At 39.2% G+C, this 27,395-nt stretch overlaps 2 protein-coding genes across 3 annotated transcripts; both read left to right on the top strand.

The window, feature by feature from the left end:
- The first annotated feature begins 714 nt into the window (after positions 1-714).
- On the top strand, positions 715-5,657 carry LOC124644533 (thioredoxin domain-containing protein 9). Its single transcript, XM_047183970.1, has 6 exons — positions 715-883; positions 1,627-1,706; positions 2,064-2,163; positions 3,673-3,874; positions 4,266-4,401; positions 4,869-5,657. The coding sequence occupies exons 2-6, from the start codon at positions 1,642-1,644 to the stop codon at positions 5,005-5,007; spliced, it is 642 nt and encodes a 213-aa protein (XP_047039926.1). The 5' UTR covers positions 715-883; positions 1,627-1,641; the 3' UTR covers positions 5,008-5,657.
- Positions 5,658-6,218: 561 nt separating this feature from the next.
- Positions 6,219-26,285, top strand: LOC124644551 (mitochondrial coenzyme A transporter SLC25A42). 2 transcript variants are annotated; one of them, XR_006986082.1, is made up of 9 exons: positions 6,219-6,458; positions 13,806-13,942; positions 16,516-16,666; positions 17,781-17,969; positions 18,319-18,498; positions 20,903-20,988; positions 21,739-21,800; positions 21,938-23,018; positions 23,373-23,515. XR_006986082.1 is itself a non-coding variant. In XM_047183992.1 (8 exons), exons 2-8 carry the CDS (start codon positions 13,840-13,842, stop codon positions 23,509-23,511), a joined length of 1,032 nt encoding a protein of 343 aa, XP_047039948.1. In that variant the 5' UTR covers positions 6,219-6,458; positions 13,806-13,839; the 3' UTR covers positions 23,512-26,285. The 2 variants fall into 2 exon arrangements, 1 of the variants encoding a protein (XP_047039948.1); XM_047183992.1 differs by lacking the exon at positions 21,938-23,018 and having other exon boundaries at positions 21,739-21,922; positions 23,373-26,285.
- The last annotated feature ends 1,110 nt before the right edge of the window (positions 26,286-27,395 follow it).

Genomic DNA, 27,395 nt, shown 5'->3' on the forward strand with positions numbered 1-27,395 from the left:
GATTGACATTAACGTGCGACACGATGCACGGTTGAATCAATCACCAGCTCCGGGTTGTTGTGTCAGTTTCTTAAAAACCAGGAAGCGATTTTGACCCGACTCGGGAATCGAACCCGAAACTTCGTGCATAGCAGTTAGCAGTCGCGCTATACGATTACCGGGGCCCGATGCTGCTAAGTTAATAATGTCATAATTGAATAGAAATTGAATCGCAATAGCAGTTTTAACCTTAGCGGACATTCTGCTACTAATATAAGACCAATCGTATACCAATGACCATTTGGTCTATCTATACGGTAGTTTGCTCTACAACCATATTGCAATTGTAAATAATTTGCAGACAATATGATTCATAATTGAATCACAGAAACAGATAAAAACGTTTATTTAAAAGAAAAAATTGCGGAATGCCAAAAAGAAAATGATTTTCAAATCGGACTAGCAATTCCTGAGATTGCGTCTATAAACTGGGAAATAGGACTATAAATAAAGTAAGTCAAGCTCAACAGTTTGTTTGAACGCGCTAATGTTAACTGCTAATAAGTTCAACAAATTCTATAGGCTAGGCTATTTATTTTATCCGAGTGCACGGAGTAGTTTTCATGACACATCTCTTAAATTACAGTATTTTCTACTATATACGCGCCAACCCATTAAGTTTGCAACATTGAACACTTGTCAAAACCATGTCAAAACAAAAGTAGGAATCTTATGTCAATGTCATTTCCTTGTGAATCAATTATCAAATAGCGGTATCTATGCTAGATTCACAAAAAATCGTAATTAAATAATTATTCCGGCATCGTTATACATCAAAAAGTGTTTAATTACAATATTTAGCAGCTTTACTATATAGCTAAAACTTCTTTTGAGCCGGAAAAAGGTAAGTTTCTTTCATATTGTTAGATCAATGAACATGTGTGCCGTGCGTGAGCTCATCGAAACTAAATAAGTCTGTATATATTTTAGGGCAATATATTTACTACTTATTTACGATTTATACAGAACTATGGTTTATGTATATACAATTTAGTTACTGTACATAACAATAAAAGTATATAAAGGGCTTAAAAATACAGGTTTTGTTGTTTTATGACCAAATATAGAAATAATTACGCCTACGCTTGTCCTTATTTCGCGGAGATACTTTCTGTGTAGTAAGAATGATTCATATTAAGTCGTAAATATTTAGAATACTTTATAAGAATAAATAGAGGAATTTGTTTTAAACATTATGTTAATGTTTTTATTCATTTTTAATATTCTATTCTATCCTTGTCTACATTCAAGGCCAAATCTTATACCACCTATGTACCTACTTACGATATCTATTTTTATTGTTTTGAGTTTGAACTACTTATTAATATATTTAAAAAAATATTCTACTCTGAAGATTAGACCACATTTATTAATCAACTGAATAGGATAACTTTGACCTGTATGTATGTTTGTTCGTGAGTATCTCATATTTGGATGAATCGTCAGACATAGGAGAAGGTTTATTATTGAAGTAGATTTTATTTTGTTGTTAAGTTTTGAAAGCATTTTTTAGAAGGTAAATAGTGGTATTGTTCATATTTTTACTAAAATAAGCAATAATTTGTATGTATATTCATATACTTTCAGCAATAACCTACAATCATGGACCAGCTCCTGCACCAGGTTGCCTCCAACATGGAGAAGCAGCTGGACAGTGAAATTGAAAGGTAACCGCAAGTATTTCATTATTATTTTAATGAAGCAGAACAATATTATTTGTTTTGCTGGTGATATCTCTAGAACAACAAGTCTCCAGAACTTCTGCTAGACTGAATTAAAATTACTGTTTCCATTTCTTGGTCAAAACTGTTTTAAAGTCTTTTCAGTTAAGATAAGATAAAATTAAAGAGTATGTTCGTTTCGATGTGCTAATCTTTAGAACCACTCAGCTATATATGGAATTCTTTCAGTGTTAGATAACCCATATAATGAGTTAGGTTAGGTTAGCCATTTTATAAATAGTTCTCTCAATAAAAGGGTGAAATAACACAGCTATTATATAAAATTACCTTTTACAATTGCAGGTTAGAAACCCTGGACTCGAGTGACCTGGAGGCGATCAGACAGCAGCGCATCGCCGAGATGAAGAAGAGAGCTAAGGCTAAACAGGAGTGGATGGCTAATGTGAGTATAATATACATTTATTTATACCCTCAAACGGCAGGCAGAGATGTTATTTTTTATAACCGAGGTGTTTAGTATAGTAAAGACTGTAAATACTCTTGTTCACTGCATTTTTAGGTTACTATCCCGAAAAAAGTAAAACAAGACGTTATTGTTAAGACTTTTCTGTCTGGCACCGGGCTGTATCTCATGAACCATGATAGTTTGACAGTTGAAATTTTCAGAGATCATTTATTTCTTTTGCTGCTATAACAACCGTTATGAACACTAGAATAAAAAAATATTTTAAAGGACTCTCAAACAACAAACGTGATTTTTGTACGTAACCCTTTGTGCGTGAGTCTGACTGTACTATTTGAAAAACTAACTGACAGTGGTACTAATACCTAAAAAACTGGCGATATTCGAGTAGGTATCAGTGGATGGCAGAGACGTGGCAGGGACCAGCCGCCATTGACTTTTGTGAAAAGATTACACATAAAATGTTAAATGGGAACAAATATAATGACCACCATAAAATGCTTTGATACCCTTAGTTTTGCAACCAGAAAAATCTACTGAACACCAGAAAAATAAAGTCTAAAAATGTAATAGTACCAGCTATTTTAGTCACGACTTCACTTTAAATTGTATTCGACCACCAAATTTAGTAAATGATCACCAACTCTTGACGACCAAATTAATGTATTATTTTTGCCTAAATAAGTCACTGTGATTGCCATAAAATGTAGGCTTATTATCAAATAAAGTATTATGATGCCATATTAAGTTATGTGTCCGGCTTGCAATGCATGCGTGAGTGTCAGTATGACGAGTGACAGGGGAAAATGGAAGAAAATGACATATTGCGCCGACCCCAAGTAAAATTGGGAACAGGGCAGGAGAAAGAAGAAGAAGAATGTGTTTCTCAATACACTCCCTCGAAAACACACTCTTATCGCACTGTTTAGAGGCATGCAATAGACAATTTTCCACCCTAGTGCAGGAAAAGGGTCCCCATAATGTAATTACATTTATTGTATCAGGCCGAACTTATTTTTTTGGAGTCAGTTTACTTAAACAGGATAGCAAGATGTAAAAACTTTGATTATCATTTTATATTAAAACGCTGGTATAATTTTGATGATCATTCACTACTTTTGGTGATCATTTACTACTTTTGGGATAACAATGATTTATTTGGACTCATTTTGCTTAAATAGGATAGCAGAATGTAAAAACTTTGGTTATCATTTTACTTTAAAATGGTGGTTTAATTTTGGTGATCATTTACTATTTTTGGCTTGCGCATGATTTATTTTGGAGTAATTTCACTTAAATGGGATAGCAAAGTGTTAAAACTTTGGTTATCATTTTACATTAAAATGCGAGTTTCATTTTGGTGATCATTTACTATTTTTGTCTGCTATTTGTTACTATTTCTGGTGATCAGTTAAACATAAGCCATGTTAAATTACACTTTCAATTTTTAAATTATTTGTCTAAACATCACCAATACTTCTTCCCCAGGGCCACGGCGACTACACAGAGATAGACGGCGAGAAGGAGTTCTTCACCGTCTGCAACAAGAGTGAGAATGTGGTGTGTCACTTCTACAAGAGTGACACTCCTCGCTGCAAGATAGTGGACATGCATCTCAAGCTGCTCGCCAAGAAGCATATAGAGACGAGGTTCGTCAAGCTAGACGTGGAGAGGGCGCCGTTCCTCACTGGTGAGTGGAGCAAACAAAATCATAATTATTGAAAACAATTCAATACACCAAAATTTACATTGGCATCTATCTTTACTAATATTGTAAAGCTGAAGAGTTTGTTTGTTTGAACGCGCTAAGCTCAGGAACTATGGTCGGATATTATTAATTTTATTCACTACATAGGCACTTTGTCTGAGTACGGAATATACTTGAGACGGGACGCGATGCATGGGCTATTCCTATACTACTTAATATGTATCAAAACTAGAAATATTATGTTTTCAATATTTGTACGCCTTTACAAAACATGAAAAATCTACCTAACTGTTGTAATTTGATGTGTGTGTATCTGTGTACATGAACTATTAAATAAATAAATAAATAAATCATTCTGCTTTTTACATTGCAGGTCGTCTGAAGATCCGTGTGATTCCCACCATCGGGCTGGTGAAGGACAACAAGACCAAGGACTTCATCGTCGGCTTCACGGAGCTCGGCAACCGCGACGACTTCTCCACCGAGCTGCTCGAGTGGCGGATAGCTAGGTAGCTATACTAATATCATCTGCCTAGGCCATTCCCTATGGCGTCGGCTTCCAGTCTAACCGGGTGCAGCTGAGTACCAGTGTGTTATAAAGCGACTGCATGTCTGACCTCCTCAATCCAATTACTCGGGCAATCCAATATCCCTTGGTAAGACTCGTCGTTAGACTTACTGGCTTCTGACTACCCGTAACGACTGCCCAAGATGTTCAATGACAGCCGGGACTTATTGTGCTTTCCGAAACACGGAAGAATCGTTTAGAACACTGTTAGGAATCCACTATCCCCGAGTAACACAGGCTATATTTTATCCCGGTACGAACCGCAGTTCCAAAAGGACGCTGGTGAAACTGCGGAAAAACAGTTATGTAAGGTAACCAAGATTCATCAAAATATTTATTTATTTAAATGTTTTTTGCAAACTTTCGCTTTTAATATAATAAATGCCTAATTCCTTTATTAATTTTCAGGTCAGAAGCAATCGAATACAACGGTGACCTCCTCGTCCCGCCCGCAGACGCCCGCAAAGCCCGCATGGTGCAAATACAGAGCAAGAAGACCATCCGAGGACGACCGGACTCAGATTCCGATCTAGAACTTAGCGACTAACAGACAATTACCGAGAGTTGAAATAGTTTCTACCATTTTAGGTTAAAATTTTGTGTGTGGCAATACTGGTGATGTGCTGTCATTGGTGTGACATATCCAGTGAATAATGCCTAATTCTTTTTATGGAGGGTTGTGTTAAAAGGGGAGGCTAATGGTCCATCCTTTTCTTAATTTATATTGTTTTAACAGCTTTAATCAGCTGTTCTTAACAAGTTGATTATTAAAAACAAGCAAATTATTAACTTGCATTTTAGCACAGCTCAGAATACAGCTCTATTCTGTCAAGATCATTGACAGAATCACTTCAACAATCTTTTTCAGATTTTAACCTTCTTCTGAAATTTTCACGTAAATAGATATTTTTGCCATTCCAATGTCAATAACAGACTATTATTATGTAAAGCAATATTTTTTTGCAAATATTTTAAAATTGAAGTATTTTATGTATGTGTGAATGGTGCTAAGCGATCTGAACTTTATGGAGTACAAGATAGAGTTGTGTTTTGTTTGCACAAGCGTGTAGTGTTGCCAGTTACCGTTGGGGTAGTTAGGTAGTTTCAGCTAGTTGTGTTTGGGTTATATTCTGTACAAATGAAATTAATGTATATCGCAAATTATTATCATATTTTGAATAAACACTTTTCTAACAATTTGGGATTATTAATTACTACCGTGTTGCATCCTGTTTACATGCGTTCTTCATAGAACTGAAAGGTAAGTAGATCTAACTTGCGAAATAAATTTTAAAAGCCAGCAAGCAAAAGTCCAGCTTAAACCTAATGCAAAATAAAATGTAAGACAAAATGAGCATTAACTGAATATTCACATTATGTAGTTAAATATCTACCACCGCACTGAATATACTCAAAATTCTACGGAGAGCAGTAGGTACATTTTCAAGTAAATACCAAACACCCATAAGTATTGTGTTCCGAGGGTTTGGTGAAATTAATATTTGGCCTTCTCCGTTGTTGTCGACTCACTAACAAGAAAACTTCCTGCAACCTGCATGGAAACTTCATCTCAATCGGTTCAGCGGTTCAAGCTTGAAATCTTTTTTTGTAGTTCAGTCTTTTTTTTCATAACTTAAAAGGCCACGAAAAAAAAATATTGGTAAAAATTAAACTTATAAATAGTAGAATGGCCAATTTCACCTAAGCATCCCCAAATCCGAACAGCTGTCATCTGCCAATCCAATTGTCATAGTCATTGTGCTTTTGACAGCTGTGTGTACGAGTTGTGCAGTGCTATTACGTACAGTGTTTTTCACGATTTTCTCTCTATTAGAAAATTATTGACTAAACAACGACCCCATTTAGTGTCAAAACTCTTCAATTAAAACCACTCACTTTATTACCAACCTCTTTAAAGTGTACTTTTCTGTGATTGTTTGAACAAAAAAGTTGAAATATTTTACAAAAACGTCGCTGGAATTCATATGCGAAATGTTGGTAAGTTTCTCGTGTGCCGTGTCTAGAAACACTTCCCGTGAACCTATTTATAGATGATAGATGTCGTTTATCGCTTGTTAGCCCTAAAATAATCACTTCAAGGTTGAAAAGTAGACTTTGTACTATCGGCCAATGATATTGAAAACAATATTTTTAAGGCCAATTGTCATTGCTGCCTTTGCCCCTCAGCGAGTTTGTAAACATTGAAAAAAAAAAAACCTGTTGTGATGACGCAACTTATGATATTCGGCCTTTGCCGTGCATTTAATTTATTTCCTCATTTTTTATCTCTTTTATGAAGTTATTATGTATTTTATTTCATAAGCTTGACTTATCTTAATTTTTGCCGAATCATTGAGAACTATGACTAGGTTTAAGATAACAATTTCACAAGAGTTTATCTTTTTTTGTGATATCTCACTAAAAATAGTTATTTAATTGATTTGTTTCACAACAAAATTATTTATGTATGTGTAGAAAATACTGGTATATAATATTTAAGTCTAAATTCTATATTATAATAGCGGTATTTATATATCAAGGTTAGTTCATCGAACTCTTGTGTAATAGACAATGGAATCATAAATGTAGGTATAGACAATTGCAAATATATGCTAACCTTTTTCAGACCTAGGCATTCATGTATAATCATTAATTTTTCTCTACTAATATTATAAAGCTGTAGATTTTCTTTGTTTGAATTGAATGCGTTTACCTCAAAAATGACTGGACCAATATAAAAAAGTATTTCAGTGTTAAAAAGCCCATTTATCAAGGAAGGTTGTAGACTACATTTAATCCTAGTACATAGCAGAGTTCCTGCAGGATGCTAGTGAAATTGCAGGCTAAATCTATTTCTTAGTTTAATTACAAGCAATTTTGTTTCCCTATTTTAATATTTATCACTCTGCCTAGCCACAACCAACAAAGTTCAGGTTGGTTTCCAGTCTAAACATGTGTGGGGTTACCTATGTATATCTGTGCTCAGAAGTTAGTTGCAAAATGCCATTGAATTTGGCAAAAACTATACCTACTCGTTTTCTAGATGGTATGACTCCCTATCTGACCTTGATAGCACTGTTAAATTTATGATATATAGCATATTGCTATGTTTTGTTTATTATTTAATAATCTCTCCTTTTAGATATGAAGTATTATTTTTTATTCGCATTTCAATTTGTTTGGCTTTGCAAAAGATAGTAAACCAGAATGTTCCAGAATTAAATACTATGTAAATAGGTACTTTAAATTTTTCACAAACATGTTTATATTGAATATTATTTATTATAATAAAACACATAGCCTACGCAAGCTGATGCGTAAATAATAAATATTTTGATGAATGCAGTTGTTTTAATATTTACATAATGCTTACTTTTATCAGACAACCACATAGATAATTATTATAATATGAATGAAATGTCAAAACTTATTTTAACATTTTTCCTCATTCTAATCTTAGTACAGGGGGTAATAAGGGGTATCGGGTTGCCCGGGTAACTGGGTTGAGGAGGTCAGATAGGCAGTCGCATCTTGTAAAGCACTGGTACTCAGCTGAATCCGGTCAGACTGGAAGCCGACCCCAACATGATTGGGAAAAAGGCTCGGAGGATGACTACATTAAGAAATTACTGGTCCCTTTCGAAAAATTCTTCCAGTATTGGATAGCCCGTTTATTGAGGAATGTTATGTTCCTACTTATCCGGATCCGGTGCAGAAAAGCTAGTTTTGTCATAACTAGCAACCCGGCTTCGCACGGGATATCAATATTTCCCCACAATTTAATGGATGTTATTATACATATAAACTTTACTCTTTAATCACTCTATCTATTTAAAAAAACCGCATGAAAATCGGTTGCGTAGTTTTGAAGATTTAAGCGTACAAAGGGACATAGGGACAGAAAAAGTGACTTTGTTTTATACTATGTATGTAGTGATGCTTGAGAATAGTTTGTGAATGTAAAAAATTACTTTATGTATTTTTATCAATCTAATTAGATACAGACATCTGCGGGTTGTTCGAAAGCTGCGGGTTGTTCGAAAGAGATACCGCGGCCCTGGTACATAAAAGGCCCATGACGGAACACGACGGGTTTTAGTCAGTAAGAGCCTGACACTCTCTCTCTGCTGCTAACCCACAGCGGAAGGGGTCATTTGATGATTTTTGACGTCGTTAAAAAAAAAAAATTAGATACAGACATACACATAGTATATGTAAAGGTACTAAAGACGTGGTTTATATTTAGTGCTACTACGACGTAAGTAGATAACGTAAAATAATACCTAATAATAAATTGATAACAGTTGATATCAATGTGTGTGTGTGTGACCGTGAACTACATGTAGGTACAGACGCCAGCAGGTCAACCTACGCGGATCTGTGAAATTTTACCAATCGAACATTTACCTTCCACTATTGTGATAAGGTTGAAAATGTATTGAAAATATTTGACAGATTGGGGTAGGTTGATGTGCTGTCTTCTGTAAGAAACCTACAATATGTGGTCAGATGTTAGATCGGTCCTGCCGGGGCTGCGGTATGTTCGTGCTCATTACCGCGGCGCTGGTACATAAAGGGCTTAAGAACGAACATGGTGGGGTTTAGTCAGTAAGAGTCTGACACTCCCTTAACGTGGACAGATATAGTGGAAGAGGACGACCAAAAAATGATTGATGGAGTGTGTGAATGTCGATATGAATAAAATAATGTTGCTTGCGAGATGATGGCAGATACAAGAGTATGGAAGAAGAAAGCATGCTGCGCCGAATACAAATAAAATTGGAATATCTTCAAGAGGAGGGTGATGATGAGTCTGACAATCACGGTGCAATCACAGGTGAAAAAATATATTTGTCAGTTTAATTAGGTGTCCAAAACCATTACGGACAGTCTTTTATGCAGTTTTCACCACTCTCAAAAAGTCAGCAAAACGCGTGTACTGTATAGGTATACCTCAATAATCGAATTCAGAAACAAGTTAACAAAGCTTTATCTCATACAGTAGCTACCTATAGTTCTCACCAAGTGTTATCTCATACATACAGTAGCTACCTATAATTCTCTACCTAAGTGAAAGCCCCCCGCGAGGTTATCAATCGTATTAACTAATGAGTACTTATGATTTCATTGGCAACTGTTTATCCACGCCTGCCAACTATGTGATAGCCTGATACAGTCTGATAGCGTGATAATGTGACACGTCACAGTAGGCAATATTCATTTAGATAACGTGTTTTATGTAACCGTGGTCGCAAATTACTATTTGCAGTAACGTTAGGCTTTTTGTAGACCATATCGTAGGCTTTCTATACTAATCTATACATATAATAAAATGATAGGAAAGTCAAAACTGTACATTGAATATTTTTTTAAAGAATACTTGGGGGGTGATCTATGATCGATTCTGAACCCAAATATGTAGTTTTTAGAATTTTTGTCTGTATGTCTGTTTGTCTGTATGTTTGTCCCGGATAAACTCAAAAAGTACTGCATGGATTTAAATCAAATTTTGCATGACTATTACCTGGGGGCCGGTTCAACACATAGGCTATATATTATCACGCTATCACCTGCGGAGGATGAGCAATGATAGATTAAATGAACGAAATTGGAAAATTGGAAATTCTATATTGCCCACGCAGACGAAGTCGCGGGCAACAGCTAGTACATATTATACTGAGAAGAAAATTGTATTTTTGTTTGTTCTATTATATGTGTAATATGCAGTGATAAAGCATCACTGTTTCACTCGCACATCGCCTTCCTCGATAAATGGGCTATCTAAAACGGTCCAGTAGTTCCTGAGATTTACGCTTTCAAACATGGAAATAAAATCTTCATCTTTATTATATTTGATCAACACTACATAGACGCATGGGATCATAAAATAGTTTTTATATCACTACACCACTAGTTCGCTAAAAATATAACACGCTTCGTCTATCGAGATCCTAATATCTCTGATATATATGATTCTGGCAAGATCAACATTTTTCTGTGATTTATTTTTAGTTCTATTAGAACATAGAGTACTGCTGCCCTTACCGGGATAAAATATAGCCTATGTTACTCGGGAAGAGTGTAGCGCCCCAACAGTGAAAGAATTTTTCAAATCAGTTTAGTAGCTTAGGAGCTTTCAGGGTACAAATATATAAAAATGATACCTCTATGTCCGTGAGATGACATATAAATGATGTTTCACGTGACTTCTAGGTCATTCACACTTTCAGACATCATATGTTTCTAATTTTATCTTTTCGCATACCGATCATAATATCTCTTTGTATAAGGTATGTTTTCCTAATCCTCGTGACCACGAAAGACGGCTGTCATTGGACATCCTTGGCAGTCGTTACGGGTAGTCAGAAGCCAGTAAGTCTGACAACCAGTCAGGTTAGGTAATTGGTTGCCCGGGTAACTAGGTTGAGGAGGTTAGATATGCAGTCGCTCCTTGTGGCACACTGGTACTCAGCTGCATCCGGTTACACTGGAAGTCGACCTCAACATAGTTGGGAAAAGGCTCGGGAGATGATGATATAAGAAACGAACAGACATAACAAAGTTGTATATAGTGTTGTTTTCGCATTTATGTTATCAGCAATAACACTGTTAAGTATCGGCAGTTTAATTTGGTTTCTTTAATTACTGTTAATTAACACAAAGGAGATTGAAAGTGTGTCATTACGTGCGGTATCGGGCGTTATGTTCAAATTGAAACGCGTTTCATGTTTTTTAATCTTTTGTATGAGACACACAGACATGTGTTGCTGGGGAGTTTGTTGCGCCACTTCTTACCAGCAATAACACATAGGAAGTGGTGAAGGCTGGGCGTTTTTCGGGACTGTCTCATGTAATTCTAACGTTCGAAAAGTGCTGTTTGTTAGCCTACTTTGAAAAAACGCTTTTTGATTTTGATTCTATTTGTCCAGTAAAGTCAATGACTTATAAACTTTACTTTAACTGAGGTGACTTTGATGAAACGTCATCACCCATACAAATTGGTTCATCCGTTTGATAGTTACGGTGCCACAATCAGACAGACATCGGTCAAACTTATAACACCTATCTTTTTGCGTTGGGGGTTAAAAACCGGATAAACAATCATACAAACAAAGGAAATCTACATAATACTAAAATAATAAAGAGGATTTTTGTTGTTGTTTGTACCCTAAAAGCTCCGAAAATCCCGGACCCCACTCTTCCCGAGCAACATAAGCTATATATTATCCCGGTTCGGGCGGTAGTTCCCGCGGGACGCGGGTGAAACCGCGTGAAAACGGCTAGGTTTTAATAATCAAGTTTAACATTGTAATACCTACTTTTGGTAGTCAATCAGACAGTGACATTGAGGTCGTAACAGACATCTTATCATTTAGACTTTAGACAATGAACTTATCAATCTTTTGTTTGTTTTCAAAAATATAACTACGCAGTGTGGAATTTAGACTTTTTGTTATAAAAACAATTTTATTAATGGACCTTGGACACTGGCTAACAAGGTGACGGAAAACGTCTCTCTCCGGTGGTGTCGGATTGTCGTCCCATCGCGCGCAGAGAGTGAAGGAATAGTGAGTGCACTTGCGTCCAAGCAAATGTGCGTGCACTATAATATGTCCTGCGCAGCTGATCTCCTTATATGAGAACAGCCGCCGTGGCCGACAATCGGCTAGGACGCATCAGACTTATGGTATAAGCACTATATCAATGTTGATATAACATGTATTTGTCAATACAAACAAGCATTTAATGCATTTGCGTAGGTAGATAAAGAACAAATACGTTTAATTCAATCAATTAGTAACCTACATTGTAATTGGAATTTTATTGACCTTAATTAATGACGCAAAACTAGACCATCTGTTGTTTCGTAATCATCATCCTCCGAGCCTTTTCCCAAACTATGTTAAGGTCGGCTTCCAGTCTAACCGGATTCAGCTGAGTACCTACCAGTGCTTTACAAGAAGCGACTGCCTATCTGACCTCCTCAACCCAGTTACCTGGGCAACCCGATACCCCTTGGTTAGACTGGTGTCAGACTTACTGGCTTCTGACTACCCGTAACGATTGTTGTTTCGTAATAAATACACTTTATAAGGATGTTATTTGTACACTCTTGATAGTCATACGGGTAGTCGGAAGCCAGTAAGTCTGACAACCATTGTTAGTTTGTTTCTAAGGGGTATTAGCACAGATAACTAAATAGGTATTAGGTTGCACGGGTAACTGGGTTGAGGAGGTCAGATAGGGAGTCGCTCCTTGTGGCACACTGGTACTCAGCTGCATCCAGTTAGACTGGAAGCCGACCCCAACATAGTTGGGTGCAGGCTCGGGAGATGATGACGTATGTTCAATAAAGTTAATTTAATTTCACTGTATGGCAATAAAAACAGGTTATCAACCAGTTTGGGTTACAATGTCGTGCACACAAATAGACCAATGTCACAAATTGTAAAATGTATGACGTATTTATTATGTTGACTTGATAAAGATAGACGTAATAAAATATGTAGATTGTAGACTGTGGATGTTTTCGTTTGTTCTAGAATAATCTAGATGTATGAGTGAACGTATACTTATGTAGATATGTGTAATTATTTGAATTGAAACAAGGAAGAATGTTAAGATGGTTACCCATCCAAGGAGCTACCGCGACTAGCCTTGCTTTACCTTGTGGTCGATATCTACTTGGCTTCAACTTAACCAATATTTCATTAGATAAAGCTACTTAGCCACGATTACATAACAGTTACTTAGCCACAGTGACCCTCGGTACCTGCGGTTACCTAGCCACGATTGTAGCTACTTAGCCACATTACTCAAACTCAAAACCAAAAAACAGCCCCCAAAACGCCCACCCTTCACCACTTCCTATGTGTTTTTGCTGGAAAGAAGAAATAGCGCAACAAACTCCCCAGCAAACAGTTACTTACAGCCAGTTTCTTCATCAAAAGTTAAAGCCAAAGTAAAAGTCAAAGTAATGTCTAAAGTAAAAGTAACGGTCAAATTCAATTTTTCTATTAGTTTTGCTGTCACTTTAGCCTTGAAAAAACGTATTTGACCGTTACTTTTACTTTAGACATTACTTTAACTTTAACTTTTGATGAAGAAACTGGCCGTTAGCCACATTACTGCTACTTAGCCAAGATTACAGTAACAATGTTGATGTGTTCCCCAGCTGCGTGAGTGATGTGAGACGTCACAAGATGCCGGTGGGCGAGGCGATTACATTACTGCTACTTAGCCATGATTACACATACTTAGCCACATTACTGCTACTTAGCCACGGTTACATCTTCTTAGCCATGGTTACAGCAGCATAGCTAACAATGTTGATGTGTTCCCCAGCTGCGTGAGTGATGTGAGCGCGTGACGTCACAAGATGGCGGTGGGCGAGGCGCGCGTGCCGCTGCTGCACGGCGAGCGACCCCCGCAGCCGCACAGGGGCGACACCCGGGCGCCTCCTCACGACCGATACGATGCAGGTACCACCCGAAACAGCCCTGTCCGGTGAGGACCTACTTAGACGACAGACCCGTGTCGACGGCGCGCGTTGTACTACGCGCTCCTCAAAGAGATGTCAGCAACCCCAGCAGGGCCCAGTAGTGCCAAGGCCTGCCGGGGCTGCGGGTTGTTCGAAAGAGTTACCGCGGCCCTGGTACATAAAAGGCCTACGACGGAACACGACGGTTTTTAGTCAGTAAGAGTCTGATACTCCCTCACCGCTGCTAACCCACAGCGGGAGGGGTCATTTGATGATTTTCGACGTCGTTAAAGAAAAAAAGGGCGCCATGACTCCTCCCGAGCCACTCCTCACAGAGGGAACTTGCCGCCACTATGGTGGCGTGCGAGTCTGACGCTGCACAATGCAACCACAGCGGGAGGGGATTTCCCATAGTTTATAATTAGGTCGCTAGTTAATAATACAAGGTGTTGATTTGCATTTGTGCCATAGTTCAGGAGGAGGACATACAATACGTAAATAATCGATTGGAATTACAGTTGATGGGAAATAACTAATATGCACTGTTTTTTTGTCATTGTAATGTTGTGGTATTTCCGAAGTAATCCAATTTTATGAATGAAATTTATGAGTGATCGTTGCGTATGCTTTGTGTTTGCGCTTGTGTGAGGGTGCAGCACGGTTTGAAGGCCAGTAACATACGCGCCAAGTTTAAATAAGGCTAGATGACATCTACGGAATTCCGAAAAAAAATTAAAGAAAAAAAATTACGTACCAATTTTTTTATTGATTTGGGTCGAGAATCATTAGCATAATTACCTCCTTGAATATGGCACGGATACAAATCAACAGCTTGTATTAGCAAAACTGCATAATTTTTTGGCGTGGGTGTGACTGCAATTGTCTATCAATGCTGTGCATCTGCCGGATGTGCAGTGTCCGTTGCATTTAAATTCTAATTTTACTACAAATTACACTTTAGTACTCTTTTGTCCACGAATTTGTACTGGTGTTACTGATCATACCTTTATAGGAGTGGTGAAAATATGGATTCAAAACTAGGCAAGTACCTATCAGCTCAATTCAACGTTATTCCACCAAAATTGGTCGCGTACATTTTTTCGCGAACACTTAAGTATGTAGAATCACTGTGACACAAACATATGTATCTTCTGCTCTACTCGCTCTAGCAAACAGTAACATATTGCGTGAGAATGCGTGAAAGAGCCCATTCTTCTCCATAGGATACTACTACATATTTTGTAACCTAATCCCGGTACAGGCAGTAGTCCCACAGAAACAGCTAGTTTTAAATAAATTACATCTAAATTCGGTATACAAGTGCCGCGAGATGAGATAAGAGCCATTTGTCTTAGATATCGCGTAATGATAACTTGAGTAGAAGTAAACACAGCGTTTGCGATAACTACAAGACAATCATTGTGCGCTTACTGTCGCGTTCATTGATAATATCTAGTGATGGGTGCGTAGCGGATTCTGTAGATACGGGCGAGTGCTGCGGATATTGTAAATAATGATGAACTTAAAAGGATTTATGTTCAAAAGATCTTTCCTCGCTAAAAAAATACGTTACATATTACCTATTATTGTACTGTTTAAGCACTCATATAGCCAAACTATTCAGTCTATTACATAGAGCTTACAAATAATAAGCCACATACCTATTTATCTTATCGAGTCACATAGGTGATACTAACCTACACCCTCGTTGACCACACCTACTGCCTCGTTGATCTAGTGGTCGCAAGCGCGGCTGCTGTGCGCGTGGTCTCGGGTTCGATTCCCGGGTCGGGCCGAAATCGCTTTGTGGGTTTTCTTAAACTTTCACAAAGCAGCCCGTAGTCTGGAAGTTGGTGATTAATTCACCCGTGCATCGGAGAGCACGTAAATGTCGGTCCTGCGCCTGATCTCTTTCCGGTCGTGTCGGATTGCCGTCCCATCGGGTTATGAGAGTGAAGGAATAGGGAGTGCACCTGTGTCTGCGCAAATGCTCGTGCACTATAATATGTCCTGCGCAGCTGGCTGATCTCCTTAAATGAGAGCAGCCGCCGTGGCCGAAAACGGCCGTGGACGCCATTATTACTAACCTACGTAACCACACCTTTCTTTAAGATATCATGTGATAGTATCGGATAAATATACATGAACGTGCTTCTTTAACAACACTATAGGTAAATATAGGTAAACAGGGAAGGCGAGAGACGCCTTCAGATAACACGTTCATTAGATAAATTACTAAATACTATTAAGGTTTATTCTCACTAACATTTTCTTTTGTCGCGAAGGTCATACTACAACATGATAGTTCTGGATTTATTTCACACTGAATTGATGTCCAGATCACAGAATCTCTTTTGCATTGAGGGATTTTTAGATATCCCGACCTTAAAGAAAGTGCTGAAAACATGATTTGCCGCGATATTTAATTAGAGTGCCCTTTAAAAAGACGTGATCAGTGCTTAAGCAGTTATTTTAATAATACAAAAGAACACTCCAATTTTATTTAGCTAGTTTTACAAACGATATTATTATCTATCTCAAGGTTCTCCACACAACACACTCTTCTTCCCCCAGATTCTCCAGGCCACAAGGCGCCCCTCGACCACTCGTCGCTCGGCGGTGGCGTGACCGTGGTGACGTCACTGATAGCCGGGGCCACCGCCGGCGCCATCGCCAAGACTGCTATAGCGCCTCTAGACAGGACCAAGATTAACTTCCAGATTTCGTGAGTATATAGTTGAAGATTTTTGAGAATTAAATCAAGTGTTAAGAATACATTAGTTACGAATTTATATAATCGGAACCTGGCAAAAGTTCAAAGGGAGAGTTCCAAGGACATTAAATGTAGTATATAGGAATATTCAAAGTCATATTAACACTACTAACTGTGAAGAATACGCTGTGAGGAAACCTGGGCTGGAATGGCTTGGTCAGCCATTTGAAGAAACTGAGTGAACACTTGCTTTGCTTTCTATTTGTGCTAAAGTCTATTTAATTGGAAAATAAATATGCTAAAGCTTATATACTCCCTTATTTATTTTCCTTATGTACTCTTCTATATTCTCCCTTATATACTCACCGTGTCTTCTCCTCTATACTTCTTTGTGTACTCCCCCTATGTATTTCTAAATGTACTCTCCAATATCGACACCTTGTTTCAAGAGCTTTTGCATATTTATCTATAGTAGTCCATACTATTCATATAACTGCGAAAATGTACGTCTGTACATACAGAAGTACATTTTAGATTTTTGGAACTCAAAGATACCTAAAGAAATGTAAAAAAAAAACCGAAAAGTAAAGGGCGCGAGCGGAGCGAGCACGAAATTTTTGAGTTTTGGAACACATAAGTATCCAAACAAGTTTGAAAAAAATCACTGTAAAGTGAAGAAGCCGCGAGCGCAGCGAGCGCGAAATTTCATGATTATGCCATAAGTATCGGTAGTATAGGTATATGTAGTATTTGACTATTAATTAAAGAATCTACTTTAACGCGGGCCGCACAAATAACGCGCGCGGGCCGCAGTTTGACGACCACGGCCTTAGAGTGAAAACCTCGTTAGTGCAAGAGATAACTTTTCAGGATAAGGATTAGTATTAGATATTTTTTACGATTATCTTCCAAGAAATACAATAAAAAAATATTGAGAAAAAATGCATTTCCGAGGTTTTCATTCTAAGACGAAGATATGCTCTTTATAGACATTTACCAAAAATACGATTGTTGGCCCAAAAACCAGATTTTAAATTATCAGCCATGGCAGATGGATGTGCCCACACCTTTTTTAGGGGCTCCTTTTTGGAAACTAACTTCATATTCCATATATTTCCTATTCCAGCCAAACCCCATACTCGTGGCGAGCTGCAATCAACTTCCTGATCAAGAGCGCCCGCACCGAGGGCTTCCTGGCGCTATGGCGCGGCAACAGCGCCACCATGGCTCGCATCATACCGTACGCCGCCATCCAGTTCACCGCGCACGAGCAGTGGAAGAAACTCCTCAAGGTCGACACTCCGCAAAGCGCCAAGTGAGTCCAACTAGCTTGTCCCTGCAGTTTCAACAGCATCTTGGAGAAATGACATTCTGCATCTGGATAAAAAGTAACCTGTCTTCTTCTCTAAGGTACTATCTATATCTGTGCCAAATTTCATCTCAATCGTTCCAGTAGTTTTCCAGTAAAAGGGTTTACCATACGCGACTATAACGCCCGTGATTGCGTCGCAGAGCAGATGAAATAAACTAAGTTTTATGGAAACGGGAATAATACTGGTCTCAGAAAATTAAATCCATTTGAATTCAGCAGATTGAATGACATGACCAACCTTTGGTCGTCTTTTTAGGACCTACATAAACCATTTTCTTCTCCTCCCTTCCAGAGCACACCCCATCCTGCACCTGGTGGCGGGTTCCCTCGCCGGCGTGACGTCACAGTCCGCCACTTACCCGCTCGACGTGGCCCGCGCCCGCATGGCCGTCACCAACACACGCGAGTACAGCTCGCTGAGATGTGTGTTTGTGACAGTGGCGAGGGTTGAGGGCTTGAGGACGCTGTATAGGTATGTATGGTCTCTAGCGGGCGTGACGTCACAGTCCGCCACGTACCCGCTCGACGTGGCCCGCGCCCGCATGGCCGTCACCAACACACGCGAGTACAGCTCGCTGAGATGTGTGTTTGTGACAGTGGCGAGGGTTGAGGGCTTGAGGACGCTGTATAGGTATGTATGGTCTCTAGCGGGCGTGACGTCACAGTCCGCCACGTACCCGCTCGACGTGGCCCGCGCCCGCATGGCCGTCACCAACACACGCGAGTACAGCTCGCTGAGATGTGTGTTTGTGACAGTGGCGAGGGTTGAGGGCTTGAGGACGCTGTATGGGTATGTATGGTCTCTAGCGGGCGTGACGTCACAATCTGAGAGTGTCTAAGAGGTCCGAAACTATTGAAATACGACTGGTTTTCGTCTGACATTTCTTGCTAAGTTACGTGTAGGGCTTTCAAATACCGGATTTTTTCAATACCGGTATCAATACCGGTATTAGAAATTTCAATACCGTGATCACGTGATCACGGTATTGTCGGTCATGCAAATATTGCAATATTCCAGATAGCTCGTTTATGCGTCTTCAAAGTGCTTTTGCAAGGCTTAAGTCATTAGCTTGACCATCTAACTTCCTCAACATAAATGTTAGCGGTATATCCGCTTTTAGTAAATTGGCATCCCGTTTACAAAGTTTTCGAATACAGTTACTTTTACTACAGAAAGGCTGTTGTAAATATTTTTTAATATTGTCAAATCGAATTCGTCTAATTCGAAATCGGAGTTTAATTTTACATCGATTAAAACTTTAAAAACTATTAGTTTCAAAAAGCGTCCAATCATAGCCCCGACACTATGACTAGAAATGAGATTGACTTCATCATGACGAACAAGAAGCACATAGTCAGAGACGTCTCCGTGATCAATAGGTTTAATACCGGTAGCGATCACCGACTTGTCCGAGGCTCTCTGAATATCAACTTCAAGGCCGAACGTTTCCGTCTGATGAAGGCCAGGCTCCGACCAATACTGCTCCAAACCATTTCAGGATCTGAAACGTTCCAGTCAAAGTTGGAGAACCGATTTGCCGCCGTGGAAACCACAACAGACGTTAACCAGAACCACAAATATATGTTTCGGATCCTCAGGGAGGAAGGTTCAAGATTCTGTAACATGCAGCGTAAGGGCAAGAAATCAAAGCTTTCGGAAGAGACATTAGGGCTTATGAAGAAACGACGTGAAAACCCGCCTGTCACTTCATCAGCTAAGCAGGCTCTAAACCAAGAGATCAACAAGCACGTACGACGCGACCTCCGGTGCTGAATCGGGGGTCAAAGGTGTTCGTACAATCTCTTGGAAGAAGCCACTTGACGAAGCTGACCACAACAAGTGGAGAAGTCATTTCTTCGGTGCCGGCAGTCCTTTCGGAAGTGGAAAACTTCTATGGCCGGTTATACGCATCGCATGCATCTCGACTTGATCCCGGAAATGAGGATTCTAGAGCCACATTAACACGCCATTTCACTGAAGACCTGCCAGAAGTCAGCAGTGGCGAAATCGAGATCGCTCTGAAGAGCTCAAAAATGGAAAAGCCCCTGGCGAGGATGGCATTACAACAGAGCTATTAAAAGCAGGAGGTAAGCCCGTACTGGGGAAGCTCCAGAAGCTTTTTAACGCCGTCATGTTTGAAGGGAGAACTCCAGAGGCGTGGAGTAGGAGTGTTGTCGTCCTGTTCTTCAAAAAGAGAGACAAAACCCTGCTGAAGATATATCGACCCATTTCCCTCCTAAGCCACGTCTATAAGCTGTTCTCAAGAGTGATCACGAACCGACTTGCGCGAAGACTCGACGAATTCCAACCACCGGAGCAGGCTGGGTTTCGGAGCGGATACGGCACCATAGACCACATCCACACAGTGCGGCAGATTATACAGAAGACCGAATAGTATAATCAGCCCCTGTGTCTAGCATTTGTGGACTATGAAAAGGCCTTTGACTCGGTTTAAATCTGGTCTGTTCTGGAGTCCCTGCATCGTTGCCAAGTAGATTGGCAGAAAAAGGCTCGGAGGATGATGATGATATCTTACGAGTACATAGTTATTTATCTTATTTAATACAACTTCCTGCTACTTATTACAACAAACCACAATAATTAAAATTATAAAAAGATTGTAATACCGTAATCATGGTATTGGCTCGTCAATACCGGTATTGAAAAAAGACCAAAATATGTCCGTGATCACGGTATTACGGGATCCCGTAATACCGGTATTGAAAGCCCTAGTTACGTGCCAGAGATTAATTCTTAAAATAACTGTAATTACCTAATGGCAAATCTATGTTGGGTCTAAATATGAGGAAATGACATGGAGAAGATTGGGCAAGAAAATAGCAGATTTTTATAATTCCGTCCGTTCTTTTTTCAGAGGTTACTCAGCGACCGTGCTGGGTGTGATACCTTATGCCGGCGTCTCCTTCTACACGTACGACACACTCAAACACAAGTACCAAGGTGAGTGTTGTAATAACATAATATAAACTTTACTACTGAGTGACGAATAACGAAATTCTATTGGTTGTTTAATAACTCTGCTTTTTTGGAATCTGGGCTTTACAATTGCAATGCAAATTATTGTGACACTGTTTATCTTTTTATATGCAATTCATGTAATAAGCTAATGTAACATTGGATATTGTAATTAGTGAAAGGAATTGAAATAAGTATTCTAAATTGGAAATTGTATGCTAGATTCCTATAGTCTGTTTTTTAATCTCGTAGACTAAATTGACACTTGCAAAATGTCAAACTTTCTAATAATTTTGCTAGCTCTGTGGTGCAGTGTTGTACTTACGATACCGGTTCGTTGAATCGTAACTTTTTATCTATAATAGACGAATTTAATATTCATTCAAAGTTTTATATTTAAAATTCACGTACGTACACATGGCTGTACGACGTGCTACAAACTGCCAGGGATATCTGACCACGCAAAGCCATGCGTAATCATCAAGGATAAGCCCATTATTTCAGGATGACTTATTGTAAAAAGTTACGATTCAACGTACCGGTATCGTAAGTACAACACTGCACCACAGAGCTAGCAAAATTATTTGGAAGTTTGACATTTTGCAAGTGTCAATTTAGTCTACGAGATTAAAAAACAGACTATAGGATATAGATGTTATTTGTTATATACAGGTAATAATGTTTAGGAAACCTTTCCGCCTACGTCTTTTTCCACTATTCTCAAACCTCTTCCAGAATACTTCGGCAAGCCGCAAGGCGCGGTGGTGAACGTGTGCCTCGGCGGCACCGCCGGCGCCATCGCGCAGACCGCCTCCTACCCGCTCGACATCGTGCGGCGCCGCATGCAGACCGCGCGGCGCCGCCCCGACGGCACATACCCGTACGGCAGCATCGCTGATACACTCGTCATGGTGTATAAGTGAGTATATTGTACATCGCGCAGACCGCCTCCTACCCGCTCGACATCGTGCGGCGCCGCATGCAGACCGCGCGGCGCCGCCCCGACGGCACATACCCGTACGGCAGCATCGCTGATACACTCGTCATGGTGTATAAGTGAGTATATTGTACATCGCGCAGACCGCCTCCTACCCGCTCGACATCGTGCGGCGCCGCATGCAGACCGCGCGGCGCCGCCCCGACGGCACATACCCGTACGGCAGCATCGCTGATACACTCGTCATGGTGTATAAGTGAGTATATTGTACATCGCGCAGACCGCCTCCTACCCGCTCGACATCGTGCGGCGCCGCATGCAGACCGCGCGGCGCCGCCCCGACGGCACATACCCGTACGGCAGCATCGCTGATACACTCGTCATGGTGTATAAGTGAGTATATTGTACATCGCGCAGACCGCCTCCTACCCGCTCGACATCGTGCGGCGCCGCATGCAGACCGCGCGGCGCCGCCCCGACGGCACATACCCGTACGGCAGCATCGCTGATACACTCGTCATGGTGTATAAGTGAGTATATTGTACATCGCGCAGACCGCCTCCTACCCGCTCGACATCGTGCGGCGCCGCATGCAGACCGCGCGGCGCCGCCCCGACGGCACATACCCGTACGGCAGCATCGCTGATACACTCGTCATGGTGTATAAGTGAGTATATTGTACATCGCGCAGACCGCCTCCTACCCGCTCGACATCGTGCGGCGCCGCATGCAGACCGCGCGGCGCCGCCCCGACGGCACATACCCGTACGGCAGCATCGCTGATACACTCGTCATGGTGTATAAGTGAGTATATTGTACATCGCGCAGACCGCCTCCTACCCGCTCGACATCGTGCGGCGCCGCATGCAGACCGCGCGGCGCCGCCCCGACGGCACATACCCGTACGGCAGCATCGCTGATACACTCGTCATGGTGTATAAGTGAGTATATTGTACATCGCGCAGACCGCCTCCTACCCGCTCGACATCGTGCGGCGCCGCATGCAGACCGCGCGGCGCCGCCCCGACGGCACATACCCGTACGGCAGCATCGCTGATACACTCGTCATGGTGTATAAGTGAGTATATTGTACATCGCGCAGACCGCCTCCTACCCGCTCGACTCGCCATAAAATGCTTCAAAAGAATTGCCTCGTTTTTTGGAAGTCTGTAAAAATATTATTATTTTACACTAACTTGCACTGCCACCTTTTTCACCCGCTTCCCAAAAGAACTACTTCCCGCAACCGAGTAAAAAAGCCAACATATTGTTTTGAAAAATAAGCTATATAACTGCCAAAATCCAATCAAAATCCATCCAGAGTTTTGGGTGAAAAATAAACAGTACATACAAACTTTCGAATTTACAATAACAGTACGATTTCCCATACATTCAAAAGCTTTTACTTATCATTGTATATTCTTCTCTACAGATCAGAAGGTTGGCGCGGCTTCTTCAAGGGCCTCAGCATGAACTGGGTGAAGGGACCGATAGCTGTCGGTATATCTTTCGCTACCTACGACGCCATTAAAAGCACCCTCAGAGATATAGCCGTACATTTCAACAGCTAGTCTATAGCAAAAATATCAAATAAACACACCTAGTGACAGGTAAAAGAAGTTGATTCTAAATAGATGGAGAAGAAATGCTGTATCTGCTAAAGAGCTTTGAGATGGAGAATAATAGGCTAGAACATTAAAAAGGCTTTATTAAATACTCAAAAAAACTTCTCTTATGATGGGGTCAAATAGGTTGGTTCAAAATAGATTTGGGATGGAGAAGAATGGGCAAGAAATATTTAAAGGCTATATTAGATGCTCAAACCACGTTCGAGTTGATGTCTTCTGGTAAAGGCATAGCGACTTTAAGAGAAGTTTTATGGAGAAGAATGGCATGTTGCAATACCGTGGAGACGAATGGGCTAGTCTATATAAAAAGTTAACTCTGTATTAACAAAGCAAGTGAACGCTTGTAGATTGTTGACTGTTTTTTTGGAAGTCGGTTAAAATGTAATGAAAGATTAATCACGAAGTTCTTCCAGTTTTTTGACACTCATTTTTGACACGTAGAAATGTTGTAAAATAGATTTTTTTGGCGAAATAAAATAATACATGTGGTTTCACAGACTTTTTAAATAATGTCAATTCAATGTGTTAGCTTTCGATGTTAGATTTGACTGAAATAACGACAATAATATTCTAACGATTGATATTATAGAAATATCTTTACTTCTAAGTCAGAAAAGTCAGACCATGTCAGAAACTAACCTTCTAACATTTGAACACATTTTTAGGCTATAAAAATCATGTTAGACGTTTAAGTTGACATGTCAGAAAAGTCTGATAGTTCTGACGTCAGAATCATTAAAAAAATCGCACCATGTAATATAGCAAATTTTTTATTGTCACTGTTTATGTGAATCGCATGTCATGCGCGAGGAATCGTCAAATGTCGATCGGTTGCATCTTACGTTCAAACAATATAATATCTGACTTCAGAGCGGCAATATATTTGACGACGATTGTACTTTTCATTTTTTTCTTTGCAAGATGCAATGAATCGTCCATTGACGATTGCTTACTCAAGACGTGCAGTCTACATGAATATTGCTAAGTGTACTTTAACGCACACATAGATATTATTATCTTAAGTTTAGATTTTAGATTGGTTCGTTCACCTTAATATAATCAGTGGTACTCAAACATTTTATATGTCATAAGTTATCTCTCTAACTACTGCACCGATTTCAGTAATTCTTTCACTTACATATAGCTTATTAGGTTTATTAAGTGAAGTTTTGTCTGCTTTAAACACAAGCGAAGCCGTGGGCAGAGGGTAGTCTAAATGGTGTATGGAGTTAGAAATACTTCAGTGTTTTAGAGCATTTTTTTACTTTGTTTATAGGTCCTAAATGAATTGTTTTTAGTAGTAGATGGTAATAGTACTTTTTTCTTTCTTTACATACTTAAAATTGGTATGCGGGCGCTCGCTCGCACTCACAGTCATACAAACACGATGTGCACGTACATTTACACACACAAGTAATGTTCACCCGCTTTCCTAAGATAAAACATCTGAAATTGAACCTGTTTTCTTTGTAAGTTCGAGCACCACTGACTATATCTAAGAATTAACTCACTGTGTATAGATTGTGTATATGAATTGTTATGTTTGTGAATATTCTGAAAATAATATAAAATACAGTGCAATAAAACTATTTAAATTGTCAATATTTCAATGACATTGCAAAGCCGTTTTTAACTAAAGATAAAGAACCTTTTATTTAAGAACTCAGTATCAAAATAAAATATTTTTTTAATTTAATGACTCATTAAAAATATTGTCAATTTGAAGTAGTTTAAGGCCCATATTTCAATCTAGTGGGTAAGTTTTTAAACAACCAATAGAATTCTCCGCTTATGGATACTTACTGGCTTGTTGTAATAACGAAATTCTACTGGTTGTTTAAAACTTCTCCACTTTGGAGAAGTCTGGGTCTTATATTAATTATCCATTAAGTTTTTATCATATGGTTTTTGTTTATACACATTCTATATATCTGCCTAAGTTATGTATTTTTAAAATGCACATGAATATCTCAACGTTTTTTAAATAAAAATATCTTCAAAAACGTAAATCAGGAGTAAATATTAAATTGTTAGAAAAATGAATGAAAATATGTTTCGTGTGTTCAAAAATTTTTTGAGATTCTACTTTATGAGATTATGTAAAAAATGGAGTTTAATATAGTTATTATATTTTTTTTGGTATCAAATTAAAAAAATACGTTATAAAATTCAAATAATAAAAAAATATTATATTTTTTAATTTATATAATATTATTTATCTGGCGTCAAATTTTATGCAATTTAGAAATAATTTTTGGTCAGTTCTTGTGCAATATCGCTAAAAATTACATTTGTATGTTTGCGGAACCCTAATTTTTGTATTTCTAGTCCTTCAGCTATATGCAAATCGAGTTAGACTCAATTATTTACTATTTTTGTTTATTTGTATAGTTTTATGTTTAAGGAAAGTATTAATTTTATTATTGTTTGCTGACAACTGAGATATGCAATATATGAAAACCTATTGATACTCCCTTTGAGTAGGCACTTAATTTTAGGTAAACCATCTTGACAGGACGTCACACAAATACATATTCAACAAGTAAACTACGGCTTCAATTCATTAAATTATTATATTTACATGGATTTTTAACTTAAAAAAATCATATCAAGATTGTTTACCATCTCAGTTGTCAGTCGGTTCAGCTGCTACTACATATAGTGACTGCTAAATAAATGTATAGAAATGTGGAATAAATGTTTATTATATACCTAAATACATATGTTTTATTTACATATTCTTCTTTCTTCTCTATAACCGTGTTTCGGAAAGTACGTTAAACTGCAGATCCCGGCTGTTTGAACATCTTCGACAGTCGTTACTGCTAGTCAGAAGCCAGTAGGTCTGACAACCAGTCTTGGCTTAGGGTATTGAGTTGTCCGAGTAACTGGGTTGATTAGATCAGACAGGCAGTCGCTCCAAGTGGCACAGTAGTACTCAGCTGCATCTGGGTAGACTATAAACCGACCCCAACATAGTTGGGAAAAGACTAGGCAGATAATGAGTGTCATCATTGTTGAGCAATATTAAAAAAAAGGGTGCTAAATAAACAGGCTTCTTTTTAATATCATTATACGCCCCCAAAAATGTATGTTGCCTTCTAAATTACTAAGTCAGCCACAATTAATAAAGCGTCGAGCATCTAAATAATACTATCTTAGCCACGAGTTATCTTCCACTCTAAATACAACTCAGCATGATAGTTATTTTTTAGCATCTAAATTTGTAGCATGCATTCTAACAATAAATAATGACATCATAAAATATATTTATTTAGCTTCTAATTTCTTAACTCGTATAGTTATCGGCACGAATATTGAGCCCTGACCTTCACCTGCGCAGAAGCGATTTACTGCCTTATTGCCTTATGCGTACGGTGCGCAAAGCGATCCCGACTCTTCCGCCGAGAGCTCAATATCCGTGCCGGTAACTATACTGAGTTTTTTGTTTAAAATATAACACATCCCATATTAATTGACCCCGCATGGAAGTAAGCATGCAACATGCAGCAAGCATGGCTTCTGTCACGGCTCCGGCGCTGCGGGGCTCCGGCGGTCCCATGCGAGCTTATCGTCGCAGTTAGTTTTCACGCTCACCATCGCAGCTTCGGCGCATGCCTCAGTCTCAGCCGCGGCGGCGAGCGCTGAAACTACCTGCGCCTCAGCTCGCAGGCCGCCGGGTAGGGCAGACAAGACTACGTGGAGTTTACGGTTTTGCAGCGATTCGTTTTCGTCACTAACTTCAATTTTAATACAATGTTTTTTAATTGAAGGTTATAAATGGCAATCTGCTAAATAAAATGAATCCAAATTAAATTCTTCCATCA

This window comes from Helicoverpa zea, chromosome 30, assembly GCF_022581195.2.
Source record: "Helicoverpa zea isolate HzStark_Cry1AcR chromosome 30, ilHelZeax1.1, whole genome shotgun sequence".
NCBI classification, from domain to species: Eukaryota; Metazoa; Arthropoda; class Insecta; order Lepidoptera; family Noctuidae; genus Helicoverpa; species Helicoverpa zea.